General features: G+C 43.0%; 1 protein-coding gene across 2 annotated transcripts in view; it reads left to right on the top strand.

The window, feature by feature from the left end:
• The window catches only part of SCRN1 (secernin 1), a 68643-nt gene that overhangs the window by 47570 nt on the left and 7048 nt on the right, over positions 1–14025 (top strand). For both annotated transcript variants that reach the window (XM_004377496.2, XM_023732363.1), the window contains 2 exons: positions 2931–3125; positions 5647–5812. In XM_004377496.2, coding sequence (XP_004377553.1) covers positions 2931–3125; positions 5647–5812 — 361 coding nt within the window. The remainder of the gene's footprint in view (positions 1–2930; positions 3126–5646; positions 5813–14025) is intronic.

Here is a 14025-nt window from a genome sequence, read left to right as displayed (position 1 = left end):
GATGTTGACACTTGGGAATTTCACCCCTAATATATATTTCATATTTTCTCTTTGCTTTCTGGGTAGGACTCAGTTTTGACTCCCAGAAGTTCCATGATCCAAATTGTTACTCTGTTAATTGGCCGAGGGAATGGTGATTCCCCGTTCATAATAGGTCAATGAATCAATTCATCAGGGAACTGTCCCCTGTTGTACAAAACCCTGCAGCTCTTTGTGCTTGGAATGTTCCTCTAGAATAGGAACTTAGATCTGTGTAAGGACCATTGAATGCCATGCTGGGCCAACTGGGCCCTTTCCCTGTGAGACCCTTTTTGTAGAAGAGCAGAGGACTAGGTGGTCCACCCAGAAGGATAAAATTGCTACTCTGTGGCTTCTGAAACATCTTGCTCCTAAGACAGTTCTGGGGAAGGAAATGTTAGGGGTAAGGGCAGCATCCTCATTATGGATGGATGGGATTCCAGAATGGATTTAAGGGCTTCCAAGAGGAAGGGAGGAGGAATTCTTAAGGGAGAACTGGCTGGGGAAACCCCTCTTAGGACTAGACGACAAACACATGGCATGTGTGCTTCCATTCTCCCCTCCTGTGCCCTGGTAGACATGGCTAGTAGATCACGGCACTCCTTTTGTCCACCTAGATTTGGTCTCTGAATTTTTCTCAACTGAATTTACCAGGAAGCTCTTCTAATTCATCAGAAATGATATTAGGGATGGTTGAAACCCTGCCTTAGAGGTGGTTGGAACCAAATTTGACCTGATTTAGAAGTAGAAGATCTACTGCAGTAGCTGTGAAGCAAGTCTGTTGTTTTCTTTGGCCAAAGTCAGTCCAGGGATCAGACTGCTGTGAATGATGAGCATGTTCTACTCGATATAAGGCAGTCCACGAATCCAGCCTGTGGTTTCCTGACCGAGCTGTGCAAAGGATGTGTCTGCCTGGAGGAGTGGGCAGCTTCTTAGAGTTCCCACCAGGATGCAAAAGGCTAGTGGTCCCCTGCCAGCAATCTCAGAGGGTTTCTGCAACCCACATGTCCCTGGCATATACTTGCCAGAGTGTGTGTCTGCTTGCCCAGCTCTTACAGTATTTATAAAACTAATGCCCATGTGGGCCACCAGGTCGCCAAGCTTCCTGAAATGCAAGAACTTAAAACTCCTTTGTAAAAAAACCCTCTTAAGGTGAAGTTTTACCACTGAGTGGTTCCATCAAGAGGACTAGTTGTTCTGTGCTTAAAAGCAGTCGTGTTGCCTTTAAGTAGAACTTTTTGATCTGTGACTGCATTTCAAAAGCTGAATTCCCTTTCAAAATATAGCTTAAAAATCCATCTCCTCAAAACCAATGTTTTCAAGAAATAGTAAAATTAAAAAAAAAAATGCAGTCATGCCTTGGACTCACTGATTTTAAGCCCCCTGATCCCTGTAGGGAAACCCTGGTGGCATAGTGGTTAAGTGCTCCGGCTGCTAACCAAAAGGTCGGCAGCTCGAATCCACCAGGTGCTCCTTGGAAACTCTACGGGGCAGTTCTGCTCTGTCCTATAGGGTCGCTATGAGTCAGAGTCTACTCGAAGGCAACGGGTTTGGTTTTTTAGGTTTTTAATCCCAGTAGCTGTGTGATTATGGTAGGATTTAATGAACCTGTCCCTTAACTGCTAAAATACTTGAAAGCAAATGTGTATTATAAATCAGCTCTTTAGGAAAAATAGCATCTATGGAGTTGTTCACAAGATATTCTTAATAGCTTAGTGTGTATAATGTTAAAATCATTTGTTTAGGTTAAAGCGATACTTAAAAAAAAACTGATACTGTGACTCTTATGTTGCCCTCTGAAAAGATGAATGGCAAGGGACAAATGCCCATTGGCCAGAAATGCTGATTTTGGAAGTGTGAATCAGTGAAGCAAAGTATACCGGAAGGACTGAGTCCAGCACCCCGGCTCTGGTTACAGGTTGTCAGGCAGTGGTGGCTTCATTGCAGCTTGTAATTTTGGCTCTATTTCTCCCTCTAATTCATTCTTCAAGAATTTGGAAGCTCAGCATGCTCCCTAGAATCAGCAAATATGAATGGTCTTTTTGAGCTACAACAGATAACTTTTTTGTTTGTCTTGTAGACAGTGTCTTGGAATTGAAAGGTCGATTCATCCTTTGTGTCTTTTCAGTTCAGGCTTTGGAGAAGACATAGCAAGCCTGCCAACTGTTAGGAGAATTTCTGGCTTAAACCCTCACTCACTGTGGTGAATGTACTCAGAATGCAGGCCTTTTTGCTTCAGATTGTTTAGCTACACTTATATTTTTATGAGAAAAATGGATTCACACAGATTCTTCTCATACACACACGCACGCGCACACACGCACTCAAGGGTACATCCCTTTATTTTAAAGCAATCATCATTGCCATTGTGTTTTTCTAAATTTTGGGACCAGGAAAAAAAAAGTTGAATGAAGAAGTATAATATTTGTGTTTTTAAAAACTAAATATATTTGGGTGAATGGGGGATGATGGTGTGAAGAATTTCTCTAGTGAAACAGAACCAAATTGGGCAAGAGGAATCTCCATAGATACAACATTCATAGGTCTTACTAGCAGCACAGTGCCTCCTTCAAAGAACCATTCACTTTTTGTGTGTGTAAGTAATAAATGCTTAGGGTTTATTTAGCCAGAAGGAAGAGCTTGGCACGTTTCCTTTTCATTGTGAATTTAAGATCACTAAAGTGATTGTTGTTCATTTAAAATGTGATAATGCCAGGTCAGGACTGCTCAAACCTTCTGGGAGGTTTCCTAGAAAGAGTATGAAGGATTGCCTGTTTTTTCTTCAGAAATTGAATCGATTCCTCCCTGTGGTTAAAGTGAGAGTTGAAGGGGAAGACTCCCTGTAAATTTCTGTTTCTTGATTAATTCTTTGTAAGTGTATTTCAACTAACTGGGCTTTGCCGTCTCTTCAGAGGGAGTGAGGTGTGTTTGCACTCAGCTTTCGCTCGCCACTAAGATTGACGTGGAGCATCCTGAACTCAGGAACTATGCTCAGAGTCAAGGCTGGTGGACAGGAGAGGACGAGTTCAATTTTTCCGAAGTGTTTTCTCCAGCTGATGACCATCTAGATTGCTGTGCAGGGAAAGACAGCTTAGAAAAACAAGAAGGTGAGTTGGAGTATACCTTATGATTCTCCCTCTTTCAGCTGTTTCAGAGAACTCACCTGAACTTAGGAGGGTGAGTGATGCAGAGGATTAGAGGGTAGATGTTGTATGTAAAGACCAAACTTGTGCTAAAAACCATTTCGGGGAAGAAGACAACTTGAATTTATTTTTGTTGATGCTTCCTTATGCATGGACGTTTTCTCCTCCTAATGACGTTATTTTTTCTTTAAACCAGGGCTTCAAACAGGTTCATTCTGGTTCGAACCCCAGCTGAGAATTTGAATTTCTAACAAGTTCGCTGCTGAGAATTTGCATTTCCACCCCAAATATACTGAATCAGAATCTACATTTTAACAAGATCTCCAGGTGATTCTTAGGCATAATTCCTGGAAACTTTTTAGAAATACAAATTCTCAGCAGGGAGCTTGTTAGGAATGCAAATTCTCTGCAGGGGTTCAAACCAGAAGGCACTGGTTCAAAGCCCTGTTCTAAACACTGTTGTCATAGAGTTTGTCTCTTACAATACTTACTGCAGCCTTCCAGTATTTGTAATATTTGACTTTACCCTATATTTTCCTCTCACCCAGCCCCATTAGATTGCTCAGCCTTGAGGGTGGGGGTGCTGTCTTTTACTCATCTTAGGATCTCCTTGTGATGCCTGTATAGTCCTTTATTCCTTGAGCACTTGCTGAGTTGAATTGTTAAATTGAATTCTCTTCATAAGCCCTCTATCTTCCACACAGTTTTTGACTCAATCAGAGTTCATAATTAGGTAAATGTGGTGACTGGATAGCTTGTTAATTTTGTGCCTGATTGAAACCCTTACAAATAACCTAAATGCCACATTTCATATTTGCTAGTGATAAATGTGTTTTGTAAGTCAAATCTTGATTTTTTAGAATGGGGATCAGCAAACTATGAACTGTGGGCAGCTGCCTGATTTTGTAAATAAAGTTTTATTGGAACACAACCACACCCATTCATTTATGTATTGTTTGTGGCTGCTTTCATAATACAACAGAGTTGAGTAGTTATGTAGTTGTGACAGAGAAGTTGCAACAGAGACTGTCTGGCCCATAAGCCTAAAATATTTACCTGATTCTTTAAGAAAAAGTTTGTTGACTCCCTGTTTTAGAAAAACACTTTAGGGTTTTTGCTATAGATCTTAGTTAATATATTCTGGGAAGGAAAGTGAGAAAGTACCCATTTTAAATGGGAACTTTAAGAACTCTTCTAAGCTGAAAATATCTTAAAGGTTTTTAATTAAAAAAATAAAGCTAGCTTGATACAAGTATACAATACTCTCTATGAAGTAGTCTTGCCAAAGCATCAAACCTAAATCTGATGAATCCTCAGATCTAGCTACTAGTTTATAGGAAATACAGAGGACAGAGGAGCATAGTAAGTAAAACCATGGTGATATCATCTGCAAAGTCAGCTGTTGGAAATTCTACAGGAAAAATGACCTGATTTCTCCAACGAATAAAATGCAAAGGGAAAAAATGAGAGGCAGAGATTAAAAGAGATTTAAGAGACATTATTAACCTATTGGATCCTGATCCAAATCAATGAACTTAGACAACATTTACGATACAATGAGGAAACTTGAACATTGGATGGTTGAAGAAGTCAAGGACTTGTCAATATTTTTCATGTGACCTGTTGTAAATAAAAGGGATTTACAAAGATGTGAATTGTACTAGGGAACTTTCAGGTACCTTCTTCCTCTGTGATGCTTTGATTCCATCTTTGTGAATACAGGCTATATGAATAGTGTTTTAATGAACTATAAGCAGAGGGGGATATGTAGATCCAGGATCCTGTGTGATCAGGGATTTGTTTATCCATTTATCTGAAGCCAGAGCCAATAGCCCTAATGACTCTGAATAGTCTAAATGCCTCGTTGTATGTATATATCCCACTCAGAGAAGTCAGTTCTTCAATTATAATATTGACCCTAACCAATAAGACTGTATGAGAGAGAACATGCTGGAATGCATATAGATTGTACATACTTTCCTAGGAATATCATTCAATTGAGTTATTGCGCTGGTTCAGGTGTATCTATATATGTAGAGAGAGAGGGAGAGACCACAAAATAACGTGGCTCAAATGAAATGGAAGTTTAGTTCTCCACCATGTTATAGTCCAGATGTATGTGGACAGCCCAGGGCCGGTGGCTTGCTCAGCTTCAACACATGGCTTCCATTTGTGGTTCACTCGTTGCCATCTCTCAGCCAGTAGGAAGGGAAAAAAGAAAAGTGGAAGGCAAGCATTGCTTTTTATGGATGTGATGAGGGAATTGCACACATTTCTATTCACATTCCATTGGTCAGAATTTATCACGTGGCCATACCTAGCCACAAGGGAAGCTGGGAAATATAGTCTGGAGTTGGGCAGTTATGTTCCCAGCTATAATTTTAGGGGTTCTATTACTAAAAAGCAAAAGGAGCGAATGGATTTTGGTTAGCAGCCAGCCATAGTTATATCTCCTCTCTGTTTCTCTCACTCTCTTATTTTACAGAAAGCATCACTGTGCAAACTATGATTGACATCTTACGGGACAAAGCCAGTGGAGTCTGTATAGACTCAGAATCTTTCCTCACCACAGCCAGCACCGTGTCTGTCCTGCCTCAGAATAGAAGCTTGCCCTGCATTAACTACTTCACTGGGACCCCAGATCCATCCAGGTTTGTCTGAGACCAGTCAAGCAGGCAGAAAGCATGTGCTTCCCTTGGGAGTTCATTCACCAAGAATATCCTAAGTTCCTGTACCAGGTCTACACTTGTCTAGCAGGATCAGATTTTTCTGTCTACCTCTTCATGGGCAGCGTAGCACGAAGAGCTTTGGTTAAGTGAAGTTCTTGGCGCTTGTCAAATAGTGTTCTTCACAATCACGGAATCAAATTGTTGTTTTAAGTTCAACAAATATGTATTGAGTGTATGCCATGGACCAGGCATTGTGCTGTATATGAGAGATGCAAAGATGAATAAGACACAGTGAGACAGAGGGATGGAGGAATGCTTAGGATTTATCAAAATATCCACTTGCTATGAGTTAGAGGACAAAATAGTCCAGAGACAATGCAGATTGAAGCAACTTCAAGTGTACTGGCCATTTCTTTAAGACATTGTATTTTAGGGGGTTGCTGTCTGCCCATATACTTCAGCCCAGAGGCAGTATTGCACAGTAGTTAAGAACACAGCCTCTAGAATAAACTACTAGCATTCTGAATGGTACCTCTTTCACTTAGTAGCTAGATAAGTTATTTAATCTCTCTAAACTTCGGTTCTTTATCTGTACAATGAGGATCATACTAGCCCCTACTTTTATGTGCTTGTCAGGATGGTTAAATGAGATGATCCAAGTAACATACATAGTAGGTTTAGCTATTATTTATTAAGACAATTTCTGATCTACCAGGTCGACAGAAGTCCCTCTCCCCAGGAATGTTCAGTCATATATAGCACAGATCACACCATCAGTAGCTTAGTCATAACCATCCAGTGGCTTCCAAATCTGTTCATTATCAGGATCACTGATGGGAGTTTTTGAAAAGTAGAGATGCCTTGACCCAAACCTAGTGTATCAGAATCTTTGAGGTGGGCCTCGGAATCTGTCAGGTGAGTCTGATCCTGAGTCTAGAAAACTCTAGAAGACTGCCCATTCTAGTAGGTTCTCTGGTATTTTTAAGGTGTTCCCTTGGCTGAAACCATCATCATTGTTGGAATATTGGGTGTTAAACTATTGAATCTGCTACTAGGGAATCTGCAGCTAAGTTTCATTCCCTTTGTAGCTGAAAATATTTATTCTCCTCTCATGGTTTCAGGATGGTATATAGCTAGGAATTATTTCTTAGATGACTCAGGGGAAAAGCCAAGCACCTCCTCTTTTTTTTTTTTTTAATAACAAATGCCAGTAGATCCTTCTAACAGCCTGATCATTCAATTCAATGTAAGCTGTTCCTAGTTTTTCATTTATTTATTCAACAAACACTTACTGAGCACCTTTTGTGCTTGTTGGGCACTAGGGACATGGTTTCTGTCCTTAAGGAGGTCACAGTCTAAGAGGGGACATTGCCATGTAGCAAATAATTTGGTAAGTGCAGCAACAGAGGCTGTATACAAGGTAAGAGGTGGCATAAAGGAGATGATGAAGGGGAAAGCCTCACAGAGGAAAGAACTATTGAGCTGGGCATTTTGGGAAGAGTAGGAGTTCATTAGGTACCAAAAGCGGTAATAACATTCCGGGCATAGAGAACAGCACGTGCAAAAGTTTAGAGGCATGAAATAACATGGTGCCCAGTTCCTGCTGTGACTCCCCTTATAGACGAGAATGGCAGTAAGGATTCCATCTCTCCTCCATGCCCCCATCCCCTCCACCAGACAAGCCCAGCCACTCTCCTGTGGCCCCTCTGCTGACCTCAGTGGACTTCTGGGAAGCTTCTTAGGATGCTCCTCCTGTTTGACCCAGCTGGTTTCTCTTGATCTTACCTTCCTGTTTTGAATCCTTGGTTCTATGGCCCCACCTCCCACCCACTTTTTGGACTTCCAGATTTGGGGCTTTTCCTTTCTCCCCCTGGTATCTGGACCTCCCCCTTACGGCTTGCTCCTCTAACTGCTGCTGGCTCAGGAGGGGCACATGAGGATGTTTAAACCAACCCAAACCCACTGCCATTGAGTTGATTCCGACTCATAGTGACCCTATAGGACAGAGTAGAACTGCCCCATACGGTTTCCAAGGCTGCACGGAAGAAGACTGCCACATCTTTTTCCTGCAGAGTGGCTGGTAGGTTCGAACCACCGACCTTTTGGTTACCAGTCAAGTGCTTTAACCACTATGCCACCAGGGCTCCTTTGTGGATGTTTAGAGCCTGGTTTTGTAGAGCCTTGAATGTTCTGTTATGGTATTTGGACATTGTTATTTAGGAAACGGGCCTTCGAAAGAGTGGGTTGAACTCTGGAATGATCATACCAATCCCTGTTGTCCTCATGCCTCAGATACTTCCTTTAACTATGGTGACAAGTCAGGGCTTTTTGATGCCAGGGCACTAATATAAAGGAATTTTATTTCCTAGATTGAAGTATACAGCCTAATACATTTATAGAAATGGGTTGAAAATAGCCTTCTAAGATTTAAAATGGAAAATTTCAAGTAATTAAAAAAAATTATTCATGGTTAAATTAATTGAAAAAATCTTGTAGAAGATTAAGGCTCTTCCAGAAAACATTAATTTTTATCTTCTATGGTTAAATGAGCTGCATTTCTACTGTGATTATAGAACTGTCATGGGCTTTTTTTTTCTTTCTTATTCAACATTTCAGTGTTTCTTTGTAATTGGCCGTGTTCAACATTTTATATTTTGTCAGCATAAAGGATAATTTCCGACTCTTAGGATTTCAGGTAGTAAAATTGGGTATATTTTAGCTGATTTCTGCTAATCCTAAAAATATTAGAGACATTTTCAGGAGATCGTTTTAGAGTAGTGGACTTGCAAAAGATTGTGATCAAAGAATAGGGCTGTGTCTCTCCCAATTAATATTAGAAACCAATGGACATGATGATACTTTTGTTCTGTCTGATACTCTGTTCTTCGTTCACTGTATTATTTATAGATCGTTTTCTTTAAGTAACTTGCTCTCACATTCTCTTTTTATCTTCCTCTTTTCTATCCACCCTCCCTCCTACTATGTGCCAGAGGTTCTATGTAAGTTAGAGAGTTGGAGAAAGATGCAGAAGTCTGAGCATTTAACAGCTGGAGGGAGATGTGAAAATCCTTTAATTTTATTGAGGAGGTGAATTCCATCATATTAATATTCTATAATATTCTGTTGAACCAGCTGGTACCTTAGTCATCTACATAGTAACACCAATTGACTGTAGTGTACTGGTTCTGACCTTCGGAAGCCATTTCCTAGTTGGGAGCCAGTACTTGTTAAAGCTTCATAGATGTGAAGAAGAATTAGAGCAGAAAAGAGAAAAGAGGTCCCTTAGCATTTTGTGACAGTACAGAATGCAGAGTCCTGTGGTGTACTGGAGCTAGTGGGAGCTGACTCTGCACATTTCTTCCCAACTCCATGTTCAGTGACATGGTAGCTTGAAACGGGCATGGGGGGAGGGAGTATTTACACCATGGAAATTGGCAAACACCATAAATCAGGGCTTTTTTTTTTTTTCAGGGAGTCCCTTGGTGGTGCTCGGCTGCTAACCAAAAGGTTGGAGGCTCGAGTCTACCCAGAGGCACCTTGGAAGAAAGGCCTGGCAATCTACTTCCAAAAAATCACCCATTGAAAACCTTGTGGAACACAGTTCTACTCTGACACACATGGGTTCACCATGAGTCAGAGTTGACTCAATGGCAGTTGGTTTGGGTTTTTAATTTTTTCAGAGATAGTTGTTAAACCAGCACACCACTGAGAGGCCCCCACATCTAGGAAAATACACAAATACTCAGGATTCAGAATGGGTAAACCAAGAGGGGAGCAAAGGTAGAGAGGATGTTCTAGGAAAACAGGATGCTTAACGTACTTTAACTAGCGGCAGGTAGTTGGTTAGATACAATGAATATGACATTTTTCTCCTTCTGTTTCTTTCTGTTTTGCTTCCTCCTCTTCTCCCAGTGTACTAAGCCGGAAAAGCTACACTAGATTGGCCAAGACTGTATTATCTGGTTGATTCAAACATTAGCATCACGTGGCACTTTTTTCATATGGAGACAACATTATGAACTGTAGCAGGGCCTTGCAGTGCACACCTCCTGGCGGTGCCATTCATAGCTTATGTAAAGGACGAGCCCTGGAGCTGTGTATCTATACACAGAGCTGGAGCCTAGGCAAAATGACACCCCCATCCCTAAGGTTGTCCTGTGCGCTAAAAGGACTGGTTCTCTTTCCTTCTAGCATAGAAACTTGTTTCATGGAGTCTTTCTGCTCTCAGCCAGGTGTGGCCTTGACCATCTGATTAAAGTCACTCACTATAAAGCTGGAATGACCCATAGATGAACCAGTCAGAAGGACACATGCATTTTGGAAGAAACTGGTTTGGAGTTGTAAGATCAGTGGCCACCAACAGCTTTGACCCCAAACATGACTTTTCTTACTGAAGATGCAGAAATTCCTCAGGTGACCAAGCCAGACTGACCCTGTCACCTGGAGTCCCTGGAAGGTCCATCGAGGGGAGTTAGGCAGAGGAAAGAGCAAGAGAAAGGCCCCTGCTCAGGTGAATCACCTAAAACTTGAGCCAGTCTGGAAAGAACCTGGAAGAACCAGCCTCAGTGATGGGAGTCCCAGCTTACTCATTGTCCCCTTCATAAGGCAGGCAGACCCCTGGGACTGCAGCTGTGCCCAGTGGGTGCTCCCAGGCTGCACCCCATCCTGCTGCTGTCAGTATCCCACAGTGCTGTGGCTCTCCCCCATGGGTCAGTGCGTCAAAACAATTCTGAGACGCCTAGTAAGGAAACCACTGAGGTTTTATAAATGAAATTACAGGGTTTCCTATAAAAACATCACTCCCACTCTGGCTCCTGAGTGGTCAAGTAAAGAGGTGCAGGGCAGGGGATTGTATGGAGTCGCGTCACACACGTGAGCATCATCAGTGGCATGGGATGGTGGGGGAGGGAATGGGTGGAGAGGCATCTCCTCAGCAGCCCAGCTCAGGCTCGCCAGCTGTTGAACCTGCAACAGTCCCGCTAGAACCCCAACAGCCCCAGGTGGGAGAATTGGCTCTAATCTGTTCTGCCCAGTGCAGAGCCCTGGAGCTGTGGAAGTGTGAACTGTGCAGGCTCTGAGCTGCTCACCATGAGCCCCAGGGTCCTTCTCCTACAGAAGGCTGCAGATTAACTGCTGACAAATGGTATGATAAGCACTGATGTTTCTGGAAACCCTGAGTGCTGTCAGGCTCTGAAGGGTAGGGCACTTGCCTGTTGTGAGGCAGTTCTGGATGTCTGTGGGCTGGGTTCACTCAATCATGCTCTTACGTGCATTTCGCTCTCCCGTGACACTGGTGCTCTGTCGTGTTCTCTCTCTCTGCCTCCCACCCTCCCTCTTTCCTTCTCTTCCCCCCTCCCTCTCTCCTCACTTCTCTCTCTCTCTCTCTCTCTCTCTCTCTCTCTCTCTCTCTCTCTCTCTCTCTCTCGCTCGCTCGCTCCCTCGCTCCCTCGCTCGCTCTCCATCACCCTCTTCCAGTGGACTCCCTAACTGCAGCCCTTTTGCAGAGTTAACTAAATCACCAATTGGAGAATTCCACTTTATGGAATCACACTTGATTTAGACACTTTAAAATTTTGCATTAATTCCTTTTCACACTCAGCAGTCATTCATTCAGCATTCAGTTGAAGGAAAGAAGAATGAAATGATCGATTTTCAAGAGGCTGTAGAAAGTGGAAGTGTGCATACCTTCTGGGGGAGGGTAGCTCCCTACATCTTTGGGGGCCTTCCTTTAATGGTAGCTGGGGAGAGAAGGTCCTTGGTAAGGCTTGGCTTTTTGGACTTATATCCAGCTCGCCTGCCTTGTGCTTCCCAGTAGATTGGGTGGAGGATGGAACCAGTCTCCTATATCTGTCTGCATCCCTGTGGGGGCAGGGGGACGCCTGGCACTAATCCTTAACTGGTACCACCCATACGACCAGCTTGGGGTACAAAGGTCTCACTGCTTTTTTAAAAATAATTTATTTTTTGATGTTATTGAGAATATACACAGCAAAACAGACACCAATTCAGCAGTTTCTACATGTACAAGTCAGTGACATTGATTACATTCTTTAAGTTGTGCAACCATTCTTACCCTCCTTTTCTGATGTTTCTATCACATTAACATAAATTCACTGCCCCCTGTGGTTCCTATCTAATCTTTCGAGTTGCTGCTGTCAGTTTGAGCCCATATAGATAGGTCTTAAAATAACAACAGCAACAACAAAACAAACTCATTGCCGTCTAGTCAGTTCCGACTCATAGCAGCCCTACTGGACACAGTAGAACTGCCCCATGGGGTTTCCAAGGAGCGGCTGGTAGATACAAACTGTGGACCTTTTGGTTAGCAGCTGAGCTCTTAAACGCTGCGCAACCAGGGCTGCAGTTAGAGATTAAAAGAGCACAATGCTCAGGGCAGACATTCTTTACTAGTTAAGCTAAACTATTGTTTGGTTTTTAAGAAGACTCCAGGAGTTATTTTTGGTGTAAGGTTTAAAGATTATCTCATGGCAGTAGTTTCAGGGGCTCATCCACCATCCATGGCTCCAGTCTGGAGTCCATGAGAATTTGAAATTATATTGTGCATTTTCCCCATTTGATAAGGATTCTTCTACAGAATCTTTGAGCAAAATGTTCAGTGATGGTAGCTGGGCACCATCCACTTCTAGTCTCATGGCAAAGGAGGCAGTTTTTCATGGAGGCAATTAACCACATATTCCATTCCTCCTCTTATTCCTGGCTCTCCTTCCTCTGTTGCTCCAGGCAAATAGAGACCAATTGCTGGGCCTTGGATGGCCGCTTACAAGCTTTTTAAAGTCTCATTGCTTTTAATATTCAAATTAAATTAATCTGAGCCCAAATTTTGCGTATTGTGGTCAGTGTCTTTACTCACTGAGTCCTCATTCCCATGGTAACCAACCTCAGGAAACTAATCTAAGAGGTTACTTCTCGTTGTTGTTAGGTGCCATCGAGTTAATTTTGACTCATGGTGACCCCATGTGACAGAGTAGAACTGCTCCCATATAGTGTTTTCTGGACTGTAATGTTTACAGGAAGGAGCTCTGGTGGTGCCTTGGTTAAGTGCTTGGCTGTTAACTGAAAGTTCAGGGGCTCAAACTCACCAGCTGCTCACCAGATGTGGCAGTCTGTTTCCTTAAAGATTACAACCTTGGAAACCCTATGGGGCAGTTCTACTCTGTCCTATATAGGGTTGCTATGAGTCAGAATCAACTTGACAGCAATGGGTTTGGTGTGTTTTTTTTTTTTTTTTAAATCTTTACAGGAGCAGATCATCAGGTCTTTTTCCTGCTGGATGAGTTCAAACTGCTAACCATTCAGTTAGCAGCTGGGCTCTTAACTGTTGTGCCACGAGAGCTCCTTTACTTCCCATTACTGTTGTCTGTAGTAGTACTTCTTAGACTTGAATATGAATCCCCAGGAGACCAGGTAAAAATTCAGATTCTGATTGGGCGGGATGGGGGTGGGGCCTGAGATTCTTCAGGGGATGCCAAAGCCGCTAGTCCAAGGACCATGATTGGGGTAGAAGAAGGGTTATTGCTTCCTAACCATTGTGAGATCATGGCTTATAGGAAAGTGTTTGCATGGCACACTGGCAAGGCTGCTCCAGCTCTCTCAGCCTCAGATACCCCAAGGCTGAGGGAGTCAGCCTTTCAGCTCACCTCTAACCTACGTGAGGCACCTTGGAGTGGGCCAAGGTATACCAGTTAAGAGGAGAGAAAATATCCAAATCTGATCAATACACACGGAGGATGTGTGTGTGAAGCTCATGATGTGGTTGAAAGCAAGCCATACTTGGGACCCAGAAGTATCTGTGCTCTCCCGGGAGCGCACCATTGACCCAGGCCTTGGTTGCCCTCTGATCCGCTGGTGTTTTCTCTGAGTACAGAGAGGGGAGTATACGCCTCTCGCCCCAGGCCTGCAGTCAGCTGCTATTGCCCCACACCCTGTTGGTCTGGGCTTCCAGGCTGCACTTCTTTAGAGACGTGGCTCTTTTGGTATATGTATGCGCATGATTCCATCTGCTGGGATGCATCAGTGTACACACACACACACTCTCACACACTCACACACACACACACACACACACACACACACGGCCATTTTCCTTCAGGTGCACTCGTGTTAAAAGACCCAAATCAAAGAGTGTTCTTGCATTAGTCACGTACCGTGCCCAGAGCGAGCTCTCTTACACAACT

Source organism: Trichechus manatus, unplaced genomic scaffold (assembly GCF_000243295.1).
Source record: "Trichechus manatus latirostris isolate Lorelei unplaced genomic scaffold, TriManLat1.0 scaffold00050, whole genome shotgun sequence".
Classification (NCBI taxonomy): Eukaryota; Metazoa; Chordata; class Mammalia; order Sirenia; family Trichechidae; genus Trichechus; species Trichechus manatus.
This window is presented reverse-complemented; position numbering and strand designations above follow the sequence as displayed.